General features: G+C 42.5%; 1 protein-coding gene across 3 annotated transcripts in view; it reads left to right on the forward strand.

Annotated features, from left to right (window-relative positions):
• fxr2 (FMR1 autosomal homolog 2) overlaps nt 1-20142 on the forward strand; it is a 29308-nt gene extending 9166 nt beyond the window's left edge. The window contains exons 6-18 of one of the 3 annotated variants that reach the window (XM_060928157.1): nt 5034-5182; nt 7067-7160; nt 7262-7378; nt 7725-7895; nt 8363-8441; nt 8775-8929; nt 9059-9145; nt 14023-14242; nt 16022-16201; nt 16417-16617; nt 16705-16803; nt 17023-17117; nt 18368-20142. In XM_060928157.1, coding sequence (XP_060784140.1) covers nt 5034-5182; nt 7067-7160; nt 7262-7378; nt 7725-7895; nt 8363-8441; nt 8775-8929; nt 9059-9145; nt 14023-14242; nt 16022-16201; nt 16417-16617; nt 16705-16803; nt 17023-17117; nt 18368-18478 — 1758 coding nt within the window. In that variant the 3' untranslated portion in view covers nt 18479-20142. Of the gene's footprint in view, nt 1-5033; nt 5183-7066; nt 7161-7261; nt 7379-7724; nt 7896-8362; nt 8442-8774; nt 9146-14022; nt 14243-16021; nt 16202-16416; nt 16618-16704; nt 16804-17022; nt 17118-18367 lie in introns of all 3 variants that reach the window. The other 2 variants (XM_060928243.1, XM_060928072.1) reach the window with 2 other exon arrangements.
• The last annotated feature ends 4657 nt before the right edge of the window (nt 20143-24799 follow it).

Here is a 24799-nt window from a genome sequence, read left to right on the forward strand (position 1 = left end):
TGACTTCATCTATAACAGTTGAATTATGTAGACCGGGTCTGTACTGGAGCAATTTTGACCTTGTATCATTCAAAGTATGCAATACTTCGATTGGTTTAAGGCTTTAAGTTGTTACAGTTGACCCTAATGTTCAACCAGACTTGAGCAGATTGTGTGCTTTATTTGAAGATGATGTCCACTCCATGTTTGGCCGCTTGGTTGAGAATACAACGCTGTTCTAATCTATTACATTGAAAGCTCTCTCTGTGTGGCATGGATGCAGTGGTGCATGCGATCATGCTGGCAAAGTGGTTGATTTTGTGTGTGCTGCTGCAGCAGCACCCTGGTAAAAATACCTGCATAGAGCAAAACACTTGGCTTCCTTCACAACTGCTCTTGCATCCCATTACTAGCACCTTGGTTAGCTCTCTTCCACACACACACACACACACACACACGTAGGCTGTCTGATTCAGTTAAGACAGCACATTGGGTCATGTAGTGCAGCAGTAAACGATCTTCTGGTTTAATATGAAGCCCAAGCCGCTGTTGCAGTCTCATCCACTCCATCTCCAGCACAGTAGGATATCATCACACTTAAGCCTCGGTGACAACCGGCCGTACGTGCTCCTACGGCCGATCTACGTGCAAGAAACGCACGGAGGGCGTGCGTGTGACGTGCTGATTTTCGAGCCGCAGACCGGCTGCAGAGGTTCTGTGTCATGTCAAACTCTACAGGCGCTTACGTTTTTTTCAGGTTGCAAGACAAACTTGCGGCCAACCTGCGTCTTTCTCCACGAACAAAAAAAACCACAGCGATTTGGGAAACGCCAAAAATCACACGGCCAAAAAAATCGTACGTCCGGTTGTGACCTAGGCTTTAGAGATGTGGTGTGTGTTCACGCTTCTGGGCGGCAGGTCCTTCAGTTCCACAGCCCCCAAGCTCTGGAATTCCCTTCCTTAACCCCTCTGTGACTGCTCTTCTCTTCCTTTCTTCAAATCTTATCTCAAAACCTTTTTATTTCATGAACATTTCTCCACCAGTGCATAAACTCGCCACTCTTTAGCAACTTTTTTTTGTTTGTTTGTTTTTTTTCTCTGACTTATCTCAAGCGACCTTGAGTTTGAGAAAGGCGCTATATAAATGTAACTTATTACCGGTACTTTTTTTTATTCTCCCTCTGTTTAAAAAAATTGTGATTAGGGTAAATGGGTCTGGTCCTCGATCAGAGCATGAAATTTCCTCTGGGATCAATAAATTCTGTCGAACTTGCTGCACCTATTCCTAAAGATCCTTTAAAGCTGCTTTGTGATCTTTTGTCAAAAGTGCTATTCGATTAAAATTGAGTTGAAGTTAATAAATGAATCATTTGGTTAGAGAAATGCTTGGTGGAATGAAACCACTCCCATTGATGGTCTGAATTCACTCACTGCACATGGTGTGGTTGTACATTTATCAACCTAATCGATGCCTGACCCAAAGACTGGTGACCAATTTTTTTTTTTTTGGTTCTCCCTCTGAGCTTAATACACAGCAATGCCGTCTTTGAACTTCTTTAACTAGAGGTTAACTGAGAGAAAGGGTGGTGTTAGTGTATGACTTGTCCTTTGTCTGTTTCAGAAGAATTATTTTTCATTAACAGTTTAAGTTGCAGTTCTTTTTAATGCTTATACTTTTTTTTTTTTTTCTGTCCACTGAAATTTGCTGTACATCAATGTCTGTGTATTTTTACTTTTTACTAGAACCATTTTTATCCCAAAGGGGGATTATGTCATGGCAATGTCCATCCTGGGAAGGATACTCACCTTCTGAAATCAACTCCTCTCATAACTTTTTTTTCGAAGAATTTCACGAAACTTGACAGGATTTTGTTATATGTCGGTAATGTGCATATTGCAATTTCATTCAATTTGGTCGCATTTTACCAGAGTTATGGCCCTTGATTACCAGACTTGTACTTTTGACAATTTCATGAGGGTGTATTAAGCACTTACAGCATAGATATAGTTGCCAGCGGGGGATATTGTGCTCTCAGAGCACTCTTGGGTTTTTGTAAAATTATTTCATGTACCGTAGTTGTATAATCCTGATTCCAAAAAAGGTTAGGAGGATGTGTAAAACAGAATGCAATCACTTTTGCAGGGTTCTGTTTTTTTTTGTTTTGTTTTTATTTACCTATATTCAGTTGAAAAGTTGGGACAGGGGCATGTTTACCACCATTTTTAATTTGCGTTTTACATTGTGTCCCAACTTTTTTTTTTTTGGAATTAGGGTCATAATCTGTGAGGTACAGTGGAGGAAATAATTATTTGATCCCTTGCTGATTTTGTAAGTTTGTCCACCGACAAAGAAATGAGCATTCTATAATTTTAATGGTAGGTTTATTTTAACTGTGAGGGACAAAACATCAAAAAGAAAATCCAGAAAATAACTTCATATAAAAGATATAAACTGATTTGCATTTCTTTGAGTGAAATAAGTATTTGAACCCTCTAGCAAACAAGACTTAGTATTTGGTGGCAAAACCCTTGTTGGCAAGCACAGCGGTCAGATGTTTCTTGTAGTTGATGACCAGGTTTGTGCACATGTCAGGAGGAATTTTGGTCCACTCCTCTTTGCAGATCATCTCTAGATCATTAAGGTTTTGAGGCTGTCACTTCGCAACTCGGAGCTTCAGCTCCCTCCATAGGTTTTCTATGGGATTAAGGTCCGGAGACTGGCTAGGCCACTCCATGACCTTAATGTGCTTCTTCTTGAGCCACTCCTTTGTTGCCTTGGCTGTGTGTTTTGGGTCATTGTCGTGCTGGAAGACCCATCCACGACCCATTTTCAGTGTCCTGGCAGAGGGAAGGAGGTTGTCACTCAGGATTTTACGGTACATGGCCGCGTCCATTCTTCCGTTGATGCGGTGAAGTAGTCCTGTGCCCTTAGCAGAGAAACACCCCCAAAGCATAATGTTTCCACCTCCATGCTTGATAGTGGGGATGGTGTTCTTCAGGTCATAGTCAGCATTTTTCTTCCTCCAAACACGCCAAGTTGAGTTAATGCCAAAGAGCTTGATTTTGGTCTCATCTGACCACAGCACCTTCTTCCGATCACTCTCAGGATCATTCAGGTGTTCATTGGCAAACTTCAGACGGGCCTGCACATGTGCCTTCTTGAGCAGGGGGACCTTGCGGGCACTGCAGGATTTTAATCCATTACGGCGTAATGTGTTCCCAATGGTTTTCTTGGTGACTGTGGTCCCAGCTGTCTTAAGATCATTAACAAGCTCCTCCCGTGTAGTTCTAGGCTGATCTCTCACCTTTCTCGTGATCATTGATACCCCACGAGGTGAGATCTTGCGTGGGGCCCCAGACCAGGGTCGATTGGTCATTTTGTATTTCTTCCATTTTTGAACTACTGCACCAACAGTTGTCTCCTTCTCACCCAGCTTCTTGCTTATGGTTTTGTAGCCCAGTCCAGCCTTGTGCAGCTCTACAATCTTGTCCCTGACATCCTTAGACAGCACTTTGGTCTTGCCCATGTTGGAGAAGTTGGAGTCTGATTGATTGATTGATTGATTGATTGATTCTGTGGACAGGTGTCTTTTATACAGGTGTCAGTTTAAAGACAGCTGCAGGGATGGGAATTTTCCGCGGAATTCCGCGGATTTTATCAACCCAGGGGTCATTTTTGTGAATCGTCTAAATCCGAGGAGAAAATATTTAGGGGGGGTTAGATATGTGTTGACCCGGTCAACCATCGGGAACAAGGCTCTGTTTACATCGGCAGTTCAGAGCGTACACTGTATTTGATTGGCCGTTGAGAGAGAAATATCGCGATTTGACCAATGGTAAACGAGCATAGATGGGGAAAGGCCAAAATGTCACATGTAAGCTTCGTTCTGATTGGTTCTTCGCATTTCGCTTTCTTACTCATTCAACATGGTGCTCCACGAGGCCGGAGATTGAGGATGTAACAGCGAATAAGAGCTTCAAAATGGTGAAAATTATCGCAAAAGAAAACGAATCGCTTATTCAGGTGATAGATAAAGACGTGAAGAATAAATTCCGTTGGGACTGGTTAGAGAGAACTGTAACTTTGAAGATAAAAATCGGCAAAACCACTGAAGACGTAGTTGAGAAATTGTCCGATTTCATTGGAAAATGTGATGCTCCTGGCAAAGCCCAATGTATCTACTGCAATGACATTATTAATTATGGCTCTCGCGGGTGCATTGCTTTGATTGAACATGCTTCAAAAGGGAAGAAAGGGAGCTGAGAGAACTGTTCAACAGGGAAATTGTGTTTCTGTTGAGAAGTTCACTGCAAAAGAGGTAACTGCATTCTTTAATAAAGTAACTGAAACATTTACAGGATTATGTCAAATATTCTGTCTTTGTGTTTAATTTATATTCATCATTCCTTTCATTCTAGCATGAAGTTAAAAATTCTTTTTAGCTGAGCATTATTGAGACTTTGTTTATTAGTGTCCAAAACTCAAGCTTCTTTGGACTGAAAATATTATTCAACTGAGCAATCTGAGACCATTTCTAGTGGTCTAAAATGTATAAAACTCATTAGCTTCCGGGGGCCCCGACCAGGCTCCGCCCTGGACCTGGCTGGGGGCCAATGGCCCCCAGACCCCTGATTAAATTTTCAGCTGAAAATACAATTTCTCATTCTCATCCCTGCAGCTGTCTTTAATGCAGGTAACGAGTTGATTAGGAGTGTCTAACTGGTCTGTGGGAGCCAGAACTCTTAATGGTTGGTAGGGGATCAAAAACTTTTATTTCACTTAACGAAATGCAAATCAATGTATATATTTTATAAAATGTGATTTTTCTGGATTTTCTTTTTGATATTCTATCTCTCACTGTTAAAATAAACCTGCCCTTAAAATTATAGACTGTTCATATCTTTGCCAGTGGGCAAACTTACAAAATCAGCAAGGGATCAAATAATTATTTCCTCCACTGTATTAATTATATAGACACATTATTGATATGTATCTAAATAAAAATGTAGACTCTTTGTTGGAAATTCTCATTATTTGGATTTTTTGTTTTCAGTTCTATGTGATTGAGTACGCCGCGTGTGACGCCACATACAATGAAATCGTCACGTCAGAAAGAATCCGGCCTGTCAATCCCAACAGCCCTTCCACTCGCAGCTCCTTCTACAAAATCACCATTGCTGTGCCCGAGGACCTCAGAGAAATGTGAGTGTGATGCCTTCATATACATGTGGGCGGTCACAACAAATGTGACTCTTCAAATACTCTTCATAATATTTATGTACAGAGGTGCTTGAAAGATTGTGAACCCTTCAAAATGTTCTGTACTTGGGCATAAATGACCTAAAACATCAGATTTTTCACACAAGTCCCAAAAGTAGATCGAGCCCAGTTAAATTCATGAGACACACACATTAAATATGGTCATTTATTTATTGAGGAAAATGATCCAATGTTGCGTTTCCATGAGCGCCAAAAGTATGTGAACCTTTGCTTTCAGTATCTGGTGTGACCCCCTTGTGCAGCAATAACTGCAACTAAATGTTTCCGGTAACTGTTGATCAGTCCTGCACACCGGCTTGGAGGAATTTTAGCCCGTTCTTCTGTATGGAACAGCTTCAACTCTGGGATGTTGGTGGGTTTCCTCACATGAACTGCTCACACATTTCTATTGGATTAAGGTCAGCACTTTGACTTGGCCATTCCAAAAGGTTTACTTTATTCTTCTTTAACCATTCAACATGACTTGAATGACTTCTGTACTTGGAGTTGGTTGTCTTGTTGCATTGGCCCACTTTCTCTTGATTCAGTTCAAACAGATGTCTTGACATTTTCCTTTAGAATTTGCTGGAATAATTCAGAATTCATTGCTCCAAATGATGGCAAGCCATCCTGGCCAAGACGCAACAAAGCGGTTCCAAACCATGATCCTACCACCACCATGTTTTACAAATGGGATGAGGCGAGAGTAGGGTTTTCCTTTCTCCAAACATAATGCTCCTCATTTAAACCCGAGTGTTAGATTTTGGTCTCATCCTTCCACAAAATTTTTTCCAGTAGCCTTCTGACTCGTCCATGCGATCTTTAGCCAACTGTAGATGGATAGCAGTGTTCTTTTTGGAGAGTAGCAGCTTTCTCCTTGCAACACTGCTGTGCACACTGTTGTTCTCCTGATGACTCATGAACATTTAACGTGAGCCAATGTGAGGGAGGCCTTTAGTTGCTGAGAAGTTACCCTGGGTTCCTTTGTGACCTCGCGGACTATGACGCGCCTTGCTCTTGGAGAGGGATCTTTGTTGGTTTGCTACTTTTGAGGTGAGTAACAGTGATCTTGAATCTCCTCCATCTCTCTGATGCTGGTTTGGTGGAGTCCAAACCCTTTAGAGATGAGGATCAATAGCTCTTTCTGAGGTCCTCAGGAATCTCCTGTGTTCATGAAATGATACACTTCCACAAACGCGTGTTGTGAAGATCAGACTTTGATAGATCCCTGTTCTTTAAATAAAACAGGGTGCCCACTCGCACCTGATTGTCATCCCATTGGTTGAAAACACCGGACTCTAATTTCACCTTCAAATTAACCACTCATCCTAGAGGTTCACATACTTTTGCCACTCACGGATATGTAATATTGAATCATTGCTCTCAATAAACAACCATGGGGTTTTTTGTTTGTTCTCCCCCCCCCCCCCATTTGTTTAATTTGGTTCTCTTGATCTGCTTTTCGGACTTGTGCTAAAATGTTTTTGTAGAAATATAGAACACCTCTGTAAAGGGTTTACAAACTTTCAAGCACCCTGATATTTTTGAGGTAAAAAAAAATATGCATTTGAAATAAGGATTGCATGTTACAGTGTCAAGTGCCTCATAAGAATGTTGAAAGCTTTTGACTAAATGATTTTCGCCAAAAAGAGTTTGATAGCTCTAATACACAGGCAGGCTCACAAGACATGTATGTGGTGTTGGGTAATGATAATGGGGAAGAGAGGAGGAGGAGGGTAGAAGGAGATTGACTTAACTGTAATGTGGGTTTGTTTTTTTTGTTTTTTTTCTCCCTCTTTTTGAAACTTCTTGACTTAAATCTGGCAGCTGTTTAAGTGACAACATCCACAAAGACTTCAGGAAAGCAATCGGAGCCAACTGCGTCTTCTACAGCACTTCGACACATGAACTGATTGTACTGGTCAGTGCATTTCTTTTTCTGGTTCTCTCCATTATTCTTTCCTTGTAGTAATTTCTTTACCTGGGTGCACAGTAATGAAACTTGAAATACTCTTTCCACAGTCCACGAACGATTCCACAGTGAAGCGTGCCTCCCTTCTGAGTGACATGCACTTCCGCAGCATTCGCACTAAGCTCATGCTCATGTCCCGCAATGAGGAGGCCACCAAACACCTGGAGGTGCATGTCCACGCATGCGTATTTATTCAAACATCAACGTTTTGTTCAAATTCTCAAGTTTTCCCCCGCAGGGTTTTTTATTATGATGCCTTTATTTATTCCCATGGAGTCGGTGACTAATTTGATTTCTTATCGATAGAGAGCACAATTCAACTCCTGAAGGATGACATTTTTAGTTAAAGATGAGCTGTTGGAGCAGGGAAATAAGGCAGCAAATGTCAGTGCACAGAGAAACTAAATTTAGTAAATGCACTGCAGGGATCATAGCTTATGCTGTCTGATTAAACAAGAACATAAGCAGAAGCTAATGTCCATTCTTTTCCGCCACTGTGTGTGTGTGCTTCAGACGAGTAAACAGCTGGCATCAGCCTATCAGGAGGAGGTACGGGTACGTGAGGACCTGATGGGTTTGGCCATCGGCTCCCACGGCGCCAACATCCAGCAGGCCCGCAAGGTTCCTGGGGTTACCGCCATTGAACTTGAGGAGGAGAGCTGCACTTTCAGGATCTACGGAGAGGTGTGGGTTTTTGTTTTTTTGGGGTTTTTTTTGAGTAAATGGAACAGGCATTATGTTGGAAGTTTTTTTTTTTTTTTTTTTTTTAAGGGAACGCATGATACAGCACTTTTTAAACCAGTTGTTGCTCAGACTTTAATGTGGTATAACGTACAGTGCCTAAAGCTGTGCTGTAAACAGGGATTGATCAAACGATGCTGGTCCTCTCGCAATTTTTCAAGCCGGGGATATTCAAGTTAAATGTTGTAATAAAATGAACATACCTAATGAAAATGTACGACTTAACTGCTAAACGCAGTTTTAGTGAAAACCAAGCAAGTGCTAATTCACCTCTTTTTGCTCCTTTTTCTCTGAAAGAATTGTCATGCTTGGAGAATTCTGAATACCCCAGAATAAGTATATTCTCAAGATGCGTTCTATAACTGAACATGCTGTCTCCCTTTCTCTCCTCGGCTCTCTTGCTGTGTCAGACCCCAGAAGCTGTAAAACAGGCTAGAGTATATCTGGAGTTTAAAGAAGACTCCTTCCAGGTACCCAGGAATCTTGTCGGTGAGTTTACTTTGTGAAATACAGAGGTCCTTTAGCTGAATTCATCTTGAATTGGAGAAAAGTTGGTCTTAAGAATAGGTTAGGAGTGATCTTATCAAGTGACTCGGTCACCAGAGACCGGTTCAATCGAGTTATTTTGCTGAGATTTTTAAGCTCATGTTCTCACTGGGTTGAGATGGTTCTTGACGGGTAGCTGTTGAGTCTTCCGTCTCTGGCTTTTCTCTCGTAGCCATAATTAGGGCATTCCAATGCTGGCTCGATAAAATCGTACCTGTAGTTAGTAGTGTAAAATATTGATGTATTTTAAATCTCTGTCTTTCCCTCACCATCCAGGCAAAGTTATTGGGAAAAGTGGCAAAATCATCCAAGAAATTGTCGACAAGTCCGGTGTGGTGCGTGTTCGGATCGAAGGGGACAACGATAAAAAGCTGCCCAGAGAGGAGGCAAGTCTGAAGACGCACCATCAATGCATCTCGCACCCTGCCTCAGTAATTCTGACAAACTTGCAGCCACAGCTACATTCTGTAGACCAGATGTTATGTTGGGTTTATTTATTATTTTATTTGTGTTTATGTATTGTAACTTACTATGCAAGTCTTTTGTGTTCCACTCTTCAGGGTATGGTTCCCTTCATCTTTGTAGGAACCAAAGAAAACATCAGTAATGCCCAGGCTTTGCTGGAGTACCATGTGGCCTACCTGCAGGTGAGCCAACTGCTGAGGATGGCACGTGTGTGTGTGTGTTTTGACTTAATGCAGCTCAGTCATCACCTCGTTTGGTACAAAGTACATTTGTTTTTTGTTTGTTTTGTTTTTAGTCTGACAAAACTGCTGCTTGAGCTTTTTCGCAGCGAGTTGCGCTCTACAGACTGCGCAAACCTGGTCATCTTGTCAATGAACGAGTTTGAATCTTGATTGGTTAGCTGCAACTATAATAAATGCTTATAGATTTTGTTCCAAGTGTGATAATGTTTTAATAGTATTGTACACCCAGTCAGTAGGTTACAATTTCTTTATGGAATCATAAACGGGTATCTTAATTAAATGGTTGAACAATCCAGAATGAAATCGATGAATTGAACAGGTGATGCTGTTTTGAAAAACTGAGTAAGGGAAAATGTGAATTTTATTTATTTATTTTTAATGCTGTGGGTGGGTTTTCTCTCTCTCTCTCTATTGAATATTTTTGTTTTCAGCATTTTTAAATATCTGCATGAAAATGTAGTCTGTGCTGGCAGCCACACAGTAAGCAAAGAAACTAATCAAATTAACGGCTCTTTTTTTCATCACCTCTGACTGCAAGCACATAAGCTTGCCGGTAGGCAAGGCACAGTTGAATTTGAATGCACTTTAACTGGAAAATGCTTCAAGTAAGGTTTGTGGCCGTTTTTTGTTTTTTAAATCCAAGTTCAACAGCCAGCTGAGAGATGACGGGTCAGTGTTCAAATTATGTAGACGTACAGTTTTGATTTTCTGCAGAAACGCCAGGCGACCATGTTAAGCTCATGGCAATGCTGGAGATGGCGGCTCATTCTTGACTGGTCACCTGACGTACTCCCTCTTGGAAAGCTGCTGATCACACTTCTCTTTTAACCACCACCAGCTAAAGATAGCAATTAGGGCCGTGCCAAGGGGTGCACTTTAGGGGATGAGGGTATGCTGGTAGATGGATTACAAGCTCCAGGGCCCTGTTCGTCCCAGAATAGCCCCTCGCTGTACTACCCTTCAGCTGTTGTTCAACGGCACAGCTGTCACACAGTGCAGTGACATCCTTTCTCACACGTTTCCCTATACTATAACTGCTGTCTTTGTAGTTTATCTTTTACTTACAGTGGTGCTTGAAAGTTTGTGAACCCTTTAGAATTTTCTATATTTCTGCATAAATATGATCTAAAACGTCATAACATTTTCACACAAGTCCTGAAAGTAGATAAAGAGAACCCAGTTAAAAAAATGAGACAAAAATATTATACTTGGTAATTTATTGAGGAAAATGATCCAATATTACATATCTGTGAGTGGCAAAAGTATGTGAACCTTTGCTTTCAGTATCTAGTGTGACCCCCTTGTGCAGCAATAACTGCAACTAAATGTTTCCGGTAACTGTTGATCAGTCCTGCGCACCGGCTTGGAGGAATTTTAGCCCATTCCTCCGTACAGAACAGCTTCAACTCTGGGATGTTGGTGGGTTTCCTCACATGAACTGCTCGCTTCAGGTCCTTCCACAACATTTCGATTGGATTAAGGTCAGGACTTTGACTTGGCCATTCCAAAACATTAACTTTATTCTTCTTTAAGCATTCTTTGGTCGAACGACTTGTGTGCTTAGGGTCGTTGTCTTGCTGCATGACCCACCTTCTCTTGAGATTCAGTTCATGGACAGATGTCCTGACATTTTCCTTTAGAATTCACTGGTATAATTCAGAATTCATTGTTCCATCAATGATGGCAAGCCGTCCTGGCCCAGGTGCAGCAAAACAGCCCCAAACCATCATACGACCACCACCATGTTTCACAGATGAGATAAGGTTCTTATGCTGGAATGCAGTGTTTTCCTTTCTCCAAACATAACGCTTCTCATTTAAACCAAAAAGTTCTATTTTGGTCTCATCCGTCCTCAAAACATTTTTCCAATAGCCTTCTGGCTTGTCCATGTGATCCTTAGCAAACTGAAGACAAGCAGCAATGTTCTTTTTGGAGAGCAGTGGCTTTCTCCTCACAACCCTGCTATGCACATCATTGTTGTTCAGTGTTCTCCTGATGGTGGACTCATGAACATTGGCTAATGTGAGAGAGGCCTTCAGTTGCTTAGAAGTTACCCGGGGGTCCTTTGTGACCTCGCCGACTATTACACGCCTTGCTCTTGGAGTGATCTTTGTTGGTCGACCACTCCTGGGCAGGGCTCTACACTTTCTTTTTTTTTTTCAGGAGCACACGTGCTCCTAAGTTAAAAATTTTAGGAGCACAGGGAAAAAAATGGGGGCACAAGTAGGTTTTCATTTTAAAGGTTTATTGCAGCGCAAACCTTAGACACACCAACACATAAAACGCAAAGTTCAATTGAGAATGAATGAATGAACAAACAAATGAATAATGAATAACTGAATGAATGAACAAACAGTAGCTAAACAGAGAGCAGAGCTCAGCAGAGCTAACATCATCATCAAGGACAGCTCCCACCCTGGCTCTGAGTTCTTTGACTTGCTGCCCTCAGGCAGGCGTTACAGGTGCATCAAAGCAAGGACCAACAGACTCAGTTTTTTTCCCACAGGCCATAACCACCTTGAACAATTAGCCTTTTTCACATTACGTCACTTGCAGGGGAACTCGTATCCGTTTTCAGCCTTTTGAATGGAAGAAGAGGTATACGGCGGCAACATATGTTAACAAAACTGTCATTCACAGATAAGATTGATAATAATATTGCACATTGTTTATCATTACGTATTGTTAGCGACCATTCCAGTCACCTATCTGCCTTGTTTTGGAAAGGAAGTTTACTGACTTTCTATGGTTGCTACTTGTTCGCCAGCAGATTAGCATGCCGCCTCTTCTTCCATTCAAAAGGCTGAAAACGGATGTGAGGTTCTACTGCAAGTGACGTAATGTGAAAAAGGCTCGTTACATGCACTGACTGATGCCACTTCTGGCAGGTGCAACAATGCACCAACAAGGACCTAAAAGGACAATATTCTCACACTTACCTGATACAGTGCAATACTTATTACAGTGCAACCTCACAGAGCAACTTTTTAGTTTTTATAGCTTTTGTATATTTTATATTTCTACACTTTTACATCCATACCCAATACAATGCAATACCAAATACAGTGCAATATCCTGAGTTTTGTAGCTGAACTGAGTTTCTATAACTAATGTGCAATTAACATCTGCAACTCAACACGCCCAGCTGTGTATATATATATAATTTGTTTTTCTGCTGTGTTGTGACATGCACCATTTGTATATACTGTATATCATTTGTTTTTCTGCTGTGTTGTATATTCCCATCTAAATGTTTGCACTGGGGTGTGTGCTTTCCATCTCATTATATAATTTTCCCGCACCTTCTCCCGTCGTTCTAGCTTTCTTCACTACACTTTCTTCCTCGTCCGTTCTTTTATTCTTGTTTCCACCATCATTGCTTTTAAAAAACGCCGTTATTCTTTGCATAGCGAATATTTCTCAGCTCGGTCCGAACCAGCTCTGTTATCTCTCAGTTGAATGATCTGATGAATCCCTAAAAAGCACTTTTCCCACCTCATGCCACACCCACAACATACAACCGTGGGAAAGAGGGGCAATCGCAGAAAGATGAGTAGAAAACGGGAAATGTTACGGGGATATTTGTGATAGTAGGCTATTGTAGCATCAGCACAAAAGCACCAGACTCAACTTGAACTTTAAAATGCTGAAATCTCATGTCCCGGTAAAACGCACTAGCATGGCAGAACGGCAAAAAAAAATTTAACTTTTTCACTCCATCTCCCCCTGGCTACCGTGGGAACCACCGCAGTGCAAGACGGGGGCAATGCACGCAACTACAGACAGGGAGCAAGGCGCAGGCAGAACACACACAACACTGAACACATACACAACAATACAGGCCGTTACTCATTACACTATATTAGGTAGGTTATCCAGCGCTGGATTTACATACTTTGCAGTTTAACGTTTGATACATTTTAGAATGTTAAACTCGTCGCGTCTGTGCTCAGTGCTTTCCTAAATTGTCGGCCGCAAGAAGCCCTCGCACGAATGCGCGTTTTTTTTTTTTTTTTTTCTCTCGTCGTTCGCATGCCGAAAAATTTGCTCGCAAATGCGAGTGAAATGTGCGCACTGTAGAGCCCTGCTCCTGGGAAGGGTAACAATGGTCTTGAATTTCCTCCATTTGTACACAATCTGTCTGACTGTGGATTGGTGGAGTCCAAACTCTTTAGAGATGGTTTTGTAACCTTTTCCAGCCTGATGAGCATCAACAACGCTTTTTCTGAGGGCCTCAGAAATCTCCTTTGTTCGTGCCATGATACACTTCCACAAACACGTGTTGTGAAGATCAGACTTTGATAGATCCCTGTTCTTTAAATAAAACAGGGTGCCCACTCACACCTGATTGTCATCCCATTGATTGAAAACACCTGACTCTAATTTCACCTTCAAATTAACTCCTAGAGGTTCACATACTTTTGCCACTCACAGATATGTAATATTGGATCATTTTCCTCAATAAATAAATGACCAAGTATTATTTTGTCTCATTTGTTTAACTGGGTTCTCTTTATCTACCTTTAGGACTTGTGTGAAAATCTGATGATGTTTTAGGTCATATTTATGCAGAAATATAGAACATTCTAAAGGGTTCACAAACTTTCAAGCACCACTGTAAACATGCCATTCTGCATGTCGGTTATGTCTACTCCTACCTGTTTCAGGTTAAAGAGAATATCTCTTTGCTTGTTTAATTAACTAGCAAACACTATACATATATAGGTACAGGTAATCTTACCAACTAAGCTTTTTGTGTATTTCAGGGACTTTAATATTACACTTAATCAAGCCCACTCAATTTTCTCATTGGTTAGGAGGTGGAACAGTTGCGTCTGGAGCGGCTGCAGATTGATGAGCAGCTCCGCCAGATCGGTGTTGGTTACCGTACAGCACCAAGCCGCACCAGTGTACCTGGAGCCAGTGATCGTGAAAGGGGATACCAGACCGACGAGAGCAGCAACTCTCTGCAGGCCTCCCGCACGTACGGCGGACGAGGCCGCGGGCGCAAATCCAACAACGCGTACTCTGGTTATGGTGAGCCAGCTGTACACTACCTTCCACGATTGCTTTGTACAGCTTGAAATGTCAGTTTTTTAAAAAAAAAATCTGAATTTGCTTGGAAATTCATCACGTTTGTATGCATAATGGATATTTCCAGTGCAAATATCCTAAAATGGTGCATGTTGAACAGCACAATTGCACATTTTTAAAATAAATTTTTTCCCCTCTTCCCCTGTATCATATTTTTGAAAATTCACAAAGCCCAATCAGGAGTTGGCTTACTTTGTCTACAAAAACCTGATTGTTCTGGTACCTGGATTGTATCCAGAAAAGATGTTCACATGCATTTAAAGATGTAACAGATTATTGTATAACTCGCACAACGCAAATCAGCTCAACGCTTAAGATAAGAAACTGTGTCATGCAGCTTGTTCTATTCTGTGCCAAAGGTGGCGCAATGATTTTTTTTTTTAATCCATTATATACTGATGTAAATACAACGGGTGCATCATGTGTCTACAAACTCCTGATTTTGTGCCCTCTGATTTAAATCAGTTGGTGCATTTACCATCTGGCTAAATCATGGCCTTTGTAATTCCCTGAATACTGCATTTGGCCCAGTGTATGGTCAGCATGAAGCCAATTTCATAAAACCGGGGAAATTTAGTTCCCTCTGAAATTTGGTTATTGTGATGTGTTTATTTCTGTAATATCTTTAAAAAAAAAAAAAAACAGGCCATTCTGTGGCTGGGAAGTTATTTAATTTGAAGGGATTCCTGAGCAAATAATGTGCATGAAATCACTCGCTTCGCACAGTCAAGCAGACAGAGGAAGTCAGTGCGCGCAGGTGCAGGTTTACCTTTCGGTTGCTTCTTTTGGGTTTTACAGCAGCTGGCATCCATAGTGTTTCATTACTGCCGTCTACAGGTTTACCTTTAAGCGTGCGCTGACAGTTCCATCATTCTGTCACTAAACGAACAGCTGATCACACCAAGGTGCTCACTGACCACCGATATTTATTAGTTTGGTCCTGCGTTTCCTTTCCTTCTCAACATAACGTCTTTTCTTCTCGCTTTCCGTTACTGTAGTCGGTCTTTCACGTTTCATTTTCCTTCCCTGTTTCAAATTTGTATCCCACAATGCCTTGCGCAAATAGGGAAAGCCCACCACGTGATGCATGACTTTAGGGCCATGTGGCCCTTAATTCATTAATTGTTCTATTTTTTTTTTTTAAATAATAATAAAATTGAGGGCGGCACGGTGGTGTAGTGGTTAGCGCTGTCGCCTCACAGCAAGAAGGTCCTGGGTTCGAGCCCCGGGGCCGGCGAGGGCCTTTCTGTGCGGAGTTTGCATGTTCTCCCCGTGTCCGCGTGGGTTTCCTCCGGGTGCTCCGGTTTCCCCCACAGTCCAAAGACATGCAGGTTAGGTTAACTGGTGACTCTAAATTGACCGTAGGTGTGAATGTGAGTGTGAATGGTTGTCTGTGTCTATGTGTCAGCCCTGTGATGACCTGGCGACTTGTCCAGGGTGTACCCCGCCTTTCGCCCGTAGTCAGCTGGGATAGGCTCCAGCTTGCCTGCGACCCTGTAGAACAGGATAAAGCGGCTAGAGATAATGAGATGAGATGAGATAATAAAATTGGAAGTCTGTTTTGAATTCAGTAGCTTTTGGTCCACTAAACAGAAATATATAACTTTATTTTATTTATTTATTTATTCATTTATTTTTAATTGACCTAAATCTGAAAGTCAGTCTACCTTTTAAGGTTTGTTTGGATAAACCAGATGACTTCTGGTGTTTTGCCCTGGACAGGAACAAACTCTGAGCTGTCCAACGCGTCTGAGTCGGAGGATCTGGCTGAGCGGGATCCGAGGCCCCGGGGAGTGGGAGGTGACGAGAGGGGCTCCCGGAGAGGAGGCCGCGGCCGAGGATCCAGCACAGGCAGAGGCCGTGGAGGCCCAGCATCACGCAGCTCCAACACAATCAGCTCAGGTACCCGAACTCGTACAGCTTGTATAATGGATGAAGTTAGCTGAGAACTGTCGTTGTATCTGTGGTTTTGGGAGCAGTTGTGTTTTGATTTGCTGTTCACAACAGAGTTGAGATTTTATTTATATATATATTTTTGTGTGTGTGTGTGTGTGTGTGTGTGTGTGTGTGTGTATAAACCTGTGTATGTCTAACCTCGCTCGCTCTCCTCATATCAGTGCTCAAGGATCCTGACAGTAATCCCTACTCTCTGCTGGAGGGTGAGGGTGATCTGGGCGGAGACACAGATGCCAGCGAGAGCATGGGTGGCAATGACCGCCGTAGACGTTCTCGCCGTCGCCGTAATGACCAGGAGCCCAGTGTGATTGATGCTGCCAATGAGTCCGATGGCCAGGCAGCTACTAGCGAGAACGGACTGGGTAAGATAAAACCTCGGCATACTCTAGAGCGCGCCGTTCGAATACGACGGTTCCCTTAAATCATGCAGCTCTTGCGTTGCTTTTCAGAAGATGAAAGCAAACCCCAGAGGCGCAACAGAAGCCGCCGTCGCCGTAATCGTGCCACCCGACCCGAGGGGGGCTCTGCCAGCCGTGACAGACAGCCAGGTGAGAGAAATGTTTTACAATAATAAATAAAACACCATGTTAAAGAGTCATTTGTAATTCAGACAGTGCTGACATTTTAGACACACTGTTTCAGCTGCAGTGTGACTTTGCAGTCTCAACGTAATTGGGCTTAGAAACATAGTCTTTCTGCACATAAGGGGACCTGTCAAATCACCGCCTACCTGAGGGGTGTGTGTGTTTGTTTTTTGTCATTTGCAGTTACCGTGGCCGACTTCATCTCTCGAGCAGAATCTCAGAGCCGACAGAACCTTCCAGTGAAGAAAGAAGAAATGCAGCTTGCCTCCCACCCTAAGGTGCATAATGCCTGAGAGCGTAGTTTTAATGCTGTTGGTTTGGCTCAGAGTAACTGCTGCTCGGAATAAGATTGCTGTCGTTCCATTTCTTTCTTTGTCATAAATTAACATTTTATTTGGGGATTTTAATTAGGAGGAAGGGGACGGAAAACATTGAATTATGTTCGTCGTTTCTGTAGCTGATGTACAAGAATGCAGATTATTACACACAGAGGACCCTTTTTTTTTTTTTTTTGATGGAATAAAAATGTTCTATTCCCTTCTAGCAGGTTTCATTCCTTTTGGTTTGACAGCATGCGATATTGTTAGCATATCACTTAAGGCCTCTGCATGCTCTTGCGACAAGGCTTTCACAGATAGCTTTTCGCAGACAGTTGTAATTTATCGTTGAGCGGGGAGTAATAGGCGTGTGCGATGTTATTCACCGGCACAACGCAAGGGGGCGCGAAGTCGCTAGGAGTAGTTGGTGGGTGTGGTTAGTGGAGTGTTTATCCTTCGGTTACTTATAATGACTAGAACTGGAGTCGTATAGATGTACGTACTTCCTCACTTCGTCAATCAACCGCTCTTCGTGCTGCTCCATCTTCGCTCGTGTTTTTAAAAATGCCGGTCGTGAAAACAAAAACCGGGAAAGTAGGGAAGCGGAAGTGCGTGTACAGCGGGTAGAGTGGACCAATCAGAGCCCTCTTGTCTGCGGCGCTGTCTGCGAGGCTTCTGCGGTGGTCACAGTTTTTGGGAGGTGCGCGCAGAGCGTCTGCGAAGGTGGGGGGGCTACGCAGACACTGTCTGCGACACCGTCTGCGAGGACTGGGTTGTCAGCATAAATTGGCCTTTATCCTACATGTATTATATCACTTTACCCGGTGGAGGATGAGCGTTGAATATGGTTTACGATCTTGCATGGCTGTCAAGACAACATGATGTCACACGTCAGAGACGTAAAACTCCCGTGCTAATGAGCGACTGTGACAATTTCTAGACAGACATGGCTGCCAGGTTCACTTTGTTAAATACAGAAGATTTTGAAAGACAAAGACACATTGAACACCTGAAAGGAATGTGCATGTATAACATTGGCTGGCTTTTTTTCATGGTATATCAGATATATTCCGTTCTTTGACTCGTTCAGTATCGTGCTAGCTGAATGGAATATATATCTGATATGCCAGCCAGTATTATTTTTAAATAGAAGTCCTAAATATATTTAATATGGACATTAGACCAATCAACTTGTTTGGTTTCCTCAACAGGAGAATGGGACTAGTGTGAAGAAGGAAGAGCATACTCCGTCCAATCGTTCCCCTAGCAATGGCGTGGCATCATCTGGGGAGGCTCTGACCCTGGTGAACGGTGTTTCCTAAATGGAAAACGCACGACGTCAGCTCACCACTCAAGACCATTGTCTCGAGCAAGACACTACAGCAATCTGTCCCTGCTTGCATTTACGTAAACCTTTAAACAGACGAGTGAAAATCGACTAAAAATCTTGAATTCATATGAGATTGAGGAGAAAAAGATATTTAAAAAAAAAAAAAAGACAAACGCATCTACTTAAACACTTTAACAGTGTATGTTTATCCTATCTATCAGTACTTAGTGCTTATGTAAGAGAAGCTTGCCAAAAAAGAGCTGGTGGATATGCTTCGAAAATCTGACGTAACCGAACACAGGACGTGACTATATGTTTTTATTTTTGGAGAAACGGTTTTCTTTTTGTTTGTCACTGTCGTCGTCGTTTTGTTTGTTTTTCTTCACTGGTGTGGGATTGGTCACATTCCCAAACAGATGCATCTCTGAAACAGTGTTAGAGGCGAGGGGAGGAGCTAGCCAAGAGATTTGGGGGGGGAATGTGGGCGGAGCCTCGTGTGACTGGCAGTTGAGGCTAAGGTACTCTACGGTTGTGTGTGGGGGGGAGGGGGGAGAAAAGACATTGTGCCTTGAATTTGAAAAAAAAAAAAACTTGAGCATTTTTGTTTTTTGTTCGTGGAACAACAAATACTGTTTCGTATGCTTTTTTTTTTTTTTTTCTTCCTTCAAGTAAAGGAGAATCCAGTTGAGAAAATAATGGCAGGGTTATGTTAGGAGAGGGAAGACATGATGATAATTTGATACTAATGCCAAACAAGAAGATCGGAATGTTGATCTGTGGTAGGAGTCATGATCTGGACAACATTTTTGTGTGTGTGCGTGCGTGCGCGTGTAGTTAGTATGCAACCATAGACGTAAATTGGGAGAAGTGTTGCATGGTCTCGGAGCCGACTCTGTCGAGAGGGATGAAGGGATGCAGCCACGTTAGTTAAAGGATGGGTGTTCACCTCTGAGCTCTGCATTATTGAGGCAAACAGACATGGCTGCATCAGGAACAGCCTCACATACAGACATACAGTTAGAAACCTGCCAGACCCAGATTTTACCCAGAACCGCTATCCGGACATGCATCAGTGCCTCTGACCCCCCGGCCAAAAACCACCGCTGTTTCTGAGAGAGGGAGTGTGGGATGTGATTGCGTGGGGAAAGTGTTAAAGATGTTGCAGCTTTGACCCCACAATAGATGATGTGGTTTATACACACTGTGCCTGCTGAATGCTTTTAAAGGTGACGTCTCCTCTGTGGTGCCCCCTACTGGATGGTCTTGGGTTTTACAAAACCTAGTGACCAAGAAGGCATGTTGTGTAGGGAATAGCACAGCCTCAGAAAAGTTGAGAGCCACACGCGCACACTCATGATGGTGTATATGAATATACTATACACTCCAATGTTATCACTACACAGTTTAGACTTCCTGGGTTTCTGGTCAAGGAAGTTTAAACCAGAGTTTTAATCCACGTGCCTCGGAGGCCAGGCGAGCGTGGTGTTTAAACAGAACAGGATGTCTGTCGCGTTCCTGATTGTCGCAGTCAAAAAGATGCAACCAGGGGATCCATGTCCCCCTTTGGCTCATGTTACTGTCATCTTGGTTTTTGCTCTCAAACTTTTTTTGGTTGTAATTTTCACATCATAAAGAATAAAATGGAAGTGAAATAAACTTTCTGGAATAAGTGTTTTGTTTTACTGTTATTTATGTAAAGATCACTTAGATTATTTTTGCTCATTGAGATTTGAAATGGGACAAAATAGCCACTCAAATACAGCTCTGATTCTTAAAAAAAAAAAATCTCTATAGCTTTTTAACACTGGCTGTCCTGTTTGAATGGTTCCTTATACAGTGGTGCTTGAAAGTTTGTGAACCCTTTAGAATTTTCTATATTTCTGCATAAATATGACCTAAAACAACGTCAGATTTTCACACAAGTCCTAAAAGTAGATAAAGAGAACCCAGTTAAACAAATGAGACAAAAATATTATACTTGGTCATTTATTTATCGATGAAAATGATCCAATATTACATATCTGTGAGTGGCAAAAGTATGTGAACCTTTGCTTTCAGTATCTGGTGTGACCCCCTTGTGCAGCAATAACTGCAACTAAAGGTTTGCGGTAACTGTTGATCAGTCCTGCACACCGGCTTGGAGGAATTTTAGCCCATTCCTCCGTACAGAACAGCTTCAACTCTGGGATGTTGTTGGGTTTCCTCACATGAACTGCTCGCTTCAGGTCCTTCCACAACATTTCGATTGGATTAAGGTCAGGACTTTGACTTGGTCATTCCAAAATATTAACTTTATTCTTCTTTAACCATTCTTTGGTAGAACGACTTGTGTGCTTAGGGTCGTCTTGCTGCCTGTCCCACCTTCTCTTGAGATTCAGTTCATGGACAGATGTCCTGACATTTTCCTTTAGAATTTGCTGGTATAATTCAGAATTCATTGATCCATCAATGATGGCAAGCCGTCCTGGCCCAGATGCAGCAAAACGGGCCCAAACCATGATACTACCACCACCACGTTTCACAGATGGGATAAGGTTCTTATGCTGGAATGCAGTGTTTTCCTTTCTCCAAACATAACGCTTCTCATCTCATTATCTCTAGCCGCTTTATCCTGTTCTACAGGGTCGCAGGCAAGCTGGAGCCTATCCTAGCTGACCACGGGCGAGAGGCGGGGTACACCCTGGACAAGTCGCCAGGTCATCACAGGGCTGACACATAGACACAGACAACCATTCACACTCACATTCACACCTACGGTCAATTTAGAGTCACCAGTTAACCTAACCTGCATGTCTTTGGACTGTGGGGGAAACTGGAGCACCCGGAGGAAACCCACGCGGACACGGGGAGAACACGCAAACTCCACACAGAAGGCCCTCAGCGGCCACGGGGCTCGAACCCGGACCTTCTTGCTGTGAGGTGACAGTGCTAACCACTACACCACTGTGCTGCCCATAACGCTTCTCATTTAAACCAAAAAGTTCTATTTTGGTCTCATCCATCCACAAAACATTTTTCCAATAGCCTTCTGGCTTGTTCGTGTGATCTTTAGCTAACTGCAGATGAGCAGCAATGTTCCTTTTGGAGAGCAGTGGCTTTCTCCTTGCAACATTGCCATGCACACCATTGTTCAGTGTTCTCCTGATGGTGGACTCATGAACATTAGCCGAATATGAGAGAGGCCTTCAGTTGCTTAGAAGTTACCCTGGGGTCCTTTGTGACCTTGCCGATTATTACACGCCTTGCTCTTGGAGTGATCTTTGTTGGTCAACCACTCCTGGGGAGGGTAACAGTGGTCTTGAATTTCCTCCATTTGTACACAATCTGTCTGACTGAGGTTCACATACTTTTGCCACTCACAGATATGTAATACTGGATCATTTTCCTCAATAAATAAATGACCAAGTATAATATTTTTGTCTCATTTGTTTAACTGGGTTCTCTTTATCTACTTTTCAGACTTGTGTGAAAATCTGATGACGTTTTAGGTCATTTATGCAGAAATATAAAATTCTAAAGGGTTCACAAACTTTCAAGCACCACTGTATATTTGCTTCAAAATCTCATTTTATTTCAGGACAGTTGACTGCACCGTAGATCACTCATTAAATTATGCAAAATTTAACAGTCATCCTGCAAACCACACTTGAAATTTATAAGGGTTTAAGATCAATACTGTAGATAGGCAATGGGTGCCGCTTGGAGCAATTGTGCGATTGGGATTTAGTTTTTGCCTCATTATGAAATGAAAAGGCAAGAACAGGGTTATGGGCACTCCTGACAGAATTTGCTTACTTGTATCGACTGGCGATGAGGATGATTGATTGATTTTTTTTTTAAAGTAATTTCAGTTCTGTAGAGATTGTCTGTCTGTTCTGCTAAACATGTTGAAACATCTACAACATGCCAAGCTAAACTGAAAGAGTAGGAATCCTTGGATCATTTGAATGCCCCTAGTTTACCTGCTCTTTTGTTTTTGCCTGACTTCTCTGTGAACTCATTTTAGAGAAATTTTCATTTGTCTACTCTCCTCTACTGGTCGGATAAGGAATCTCCCTTTTTTTAAATTATTTATTTGACTTTCAGGCCTGCTACAGATTTTTGATTCCCCCAACAGAACGCTAGATGTCCACAGTCAGCATGGAGGTGCCAGCAATTCAAAGTTCCCAGCTGCAGTTTGGTCTTAGGGGAGTAAAAGTTACTGATCACACTGGTGTTCAGTCATGACTCCCCTCTAATGGAAACCATCTCAGTGGTTTTTAAAGTGGGCTTGCCAGGAAAATCAGTCTATAACCTAATTTATGGTTTATTTAATAAAAGGCTGAATTTCTGAAATCAAGCAACTTAAATTTTACTTTTGTGCTTACAAAGGAAATGGTTCATTTGCTTTTTTTTGGCAAAAAATAAATGATGACTTCACCTCTATAAACCCTTCTTTAAGAGTTGAAAAGTTTGCGTATATGAGGCAAAGGTTATTGGTCTTATCTGAGATGGCGAGGAGTTTGCATACAGGCAGGAAGTTTTATGGTTGGAGCACTGTATACTCTATATAAATTCAAGACCTGAATAAAAGTCTGGTTCAGCTCTGCAACCAGTAGTGAGGTGAAGAGAATGCAATGTAGCGGAGAAGCTCATAGAGAGAGCTAGGAAACAAGCAAAATAAATAAGGAAAGATAATTATTGACTTCTTACACCCAGGCTTTAGTCCTTCCATTATCTGTAGCCGCTTATCCTGTGCAGGGTCGCGGTCAAGCTGGAGCCTATCCCAGCTGACTACGGGCGAAAGGCGGGGTACACCCTGGACAAGTCGCCAGGTCATCACAGGGCTGACACATAGACACAGACAACCATTCACACTCACATTCACACCTACGGTCAATTTAGAGTCACCAGTTAACCTAACCTGCATGTCTTTGGACTGTGGGGGAAACCGGAGCACCCAGAGGAAACCCACATGGACAACATGCAAACTCTACACAGAAAGGCCCTCGCCGGCCACAGGGCTCGAACCCGGACCTTCTTGCTGTGAGGCGACAGCGCTAACCACTACACCACCATACCGCCCCAGCTTTAGTCCTGTGTGTATTAAACTTTCAGACTTATGGACACACAACTTCTGCATAAACATAATGACTGTCGCTGACAGCCAGGGTGCGATTTGTCAAAAAAACAGAAGGGGGGATGATTTTTTTTCTTTTTTTAATTCAAATGAATATTAGATTTTTTAACTTGCCTAAATTGGGCCACAATATTACTTAGGGTTGTATCTGCAGCAACGTTTTACTTTTAATTTTCACCATATTGACTGCGATGCTATACGAAAAAAAAAATGCAAAAAGTAGGCAGGCCCTTTTTCAGGTCCGTGTTTTAATCTATCCCAACGTGGCAAAACATTTTCATCTGAACTTCAATCAAACACTCAAAAATTATTTCCTCAACAGGCTAGCACAACGTGATGTCAACACTCAGGAACAGGTTTGACAAACTAGACTAAGTAAACAGTCTGCTCTGGTGACGAATTTGTGGTGGCTTTTTCGGTTTTCCTGTCGAGGCATTGTCTGCAGCATTTTGGCCCTCTTTTACCCACATTTATGCAAATTTGTGCGCAGGAAAGGAGGCAACCCCTGGACCGTTAACACCAATGAACAGTAGGCTATTCAACGTGGAGACGTGCGTTCTGTTTCTTTCGTCCGTAAGGATGTGGTTCATCGCACTAAACCCACGCTCGCACTCAGCAGTTGACACAGGGAGCGTGGAGACCGTGGTGAGCACTTTTTTCAAAGTCTCCCGAGTTACATTTCAATTCGTGAAATTCTTTGAGGAGTGTGGGCATATTTGTGCCTGCCATAGCAAGGGTTTTATGAATTGTCAGAAGTTTGTCGTCCCCATATAGCATCCGTTCATCTTCATCGGAGGGCCAGTTTGACGGATTCAGCGCTGCCACAGCAGAAAAAATTCCCTTGTCATCGAGCCTGCTCTGAATGTTGTCTGCCAAGGAGATGAAAAAACGCTCACGAAAGGTCTCTGCCTTTTGTCGTTCTCCATCACTTGGCTGAGACACATTAACCCCCTTGAATGTTTGCATACTGCCCAATTCCTCCTTCAGACATCTTATATTCACTCCATCGACCTTCCTCATAGACCTCAATGTCCGCACGGCAACGTCCACCTCAGTATTGGCAGTGACAGCTATGGCATCTCTTCTCTGAAGAAAGAGGGACAAGGCCTGAAGAGTTTCGAGTGCGTCTTTCACTAATGCCATCTCCACCACAAAAAGCCACTGTATCACCTTAGAATGAATTTCCTGACGTTT

Source organism: Neoarius graeffei, chromosome 1 (assembly GCF_027579695.1).
Source record: "Neoarius graeffei isolate fNeoGra1 chromosome 1, fNeoGra1.pri, whole genome shotgun sequence".
In the NCBI taxonomy this organism is placed as follows: Eukaryota; Metazoa; Chordata; class Actinopteri; order Siluriformes; family Ariidae; genus Neoarius; species Neoarius graeffei.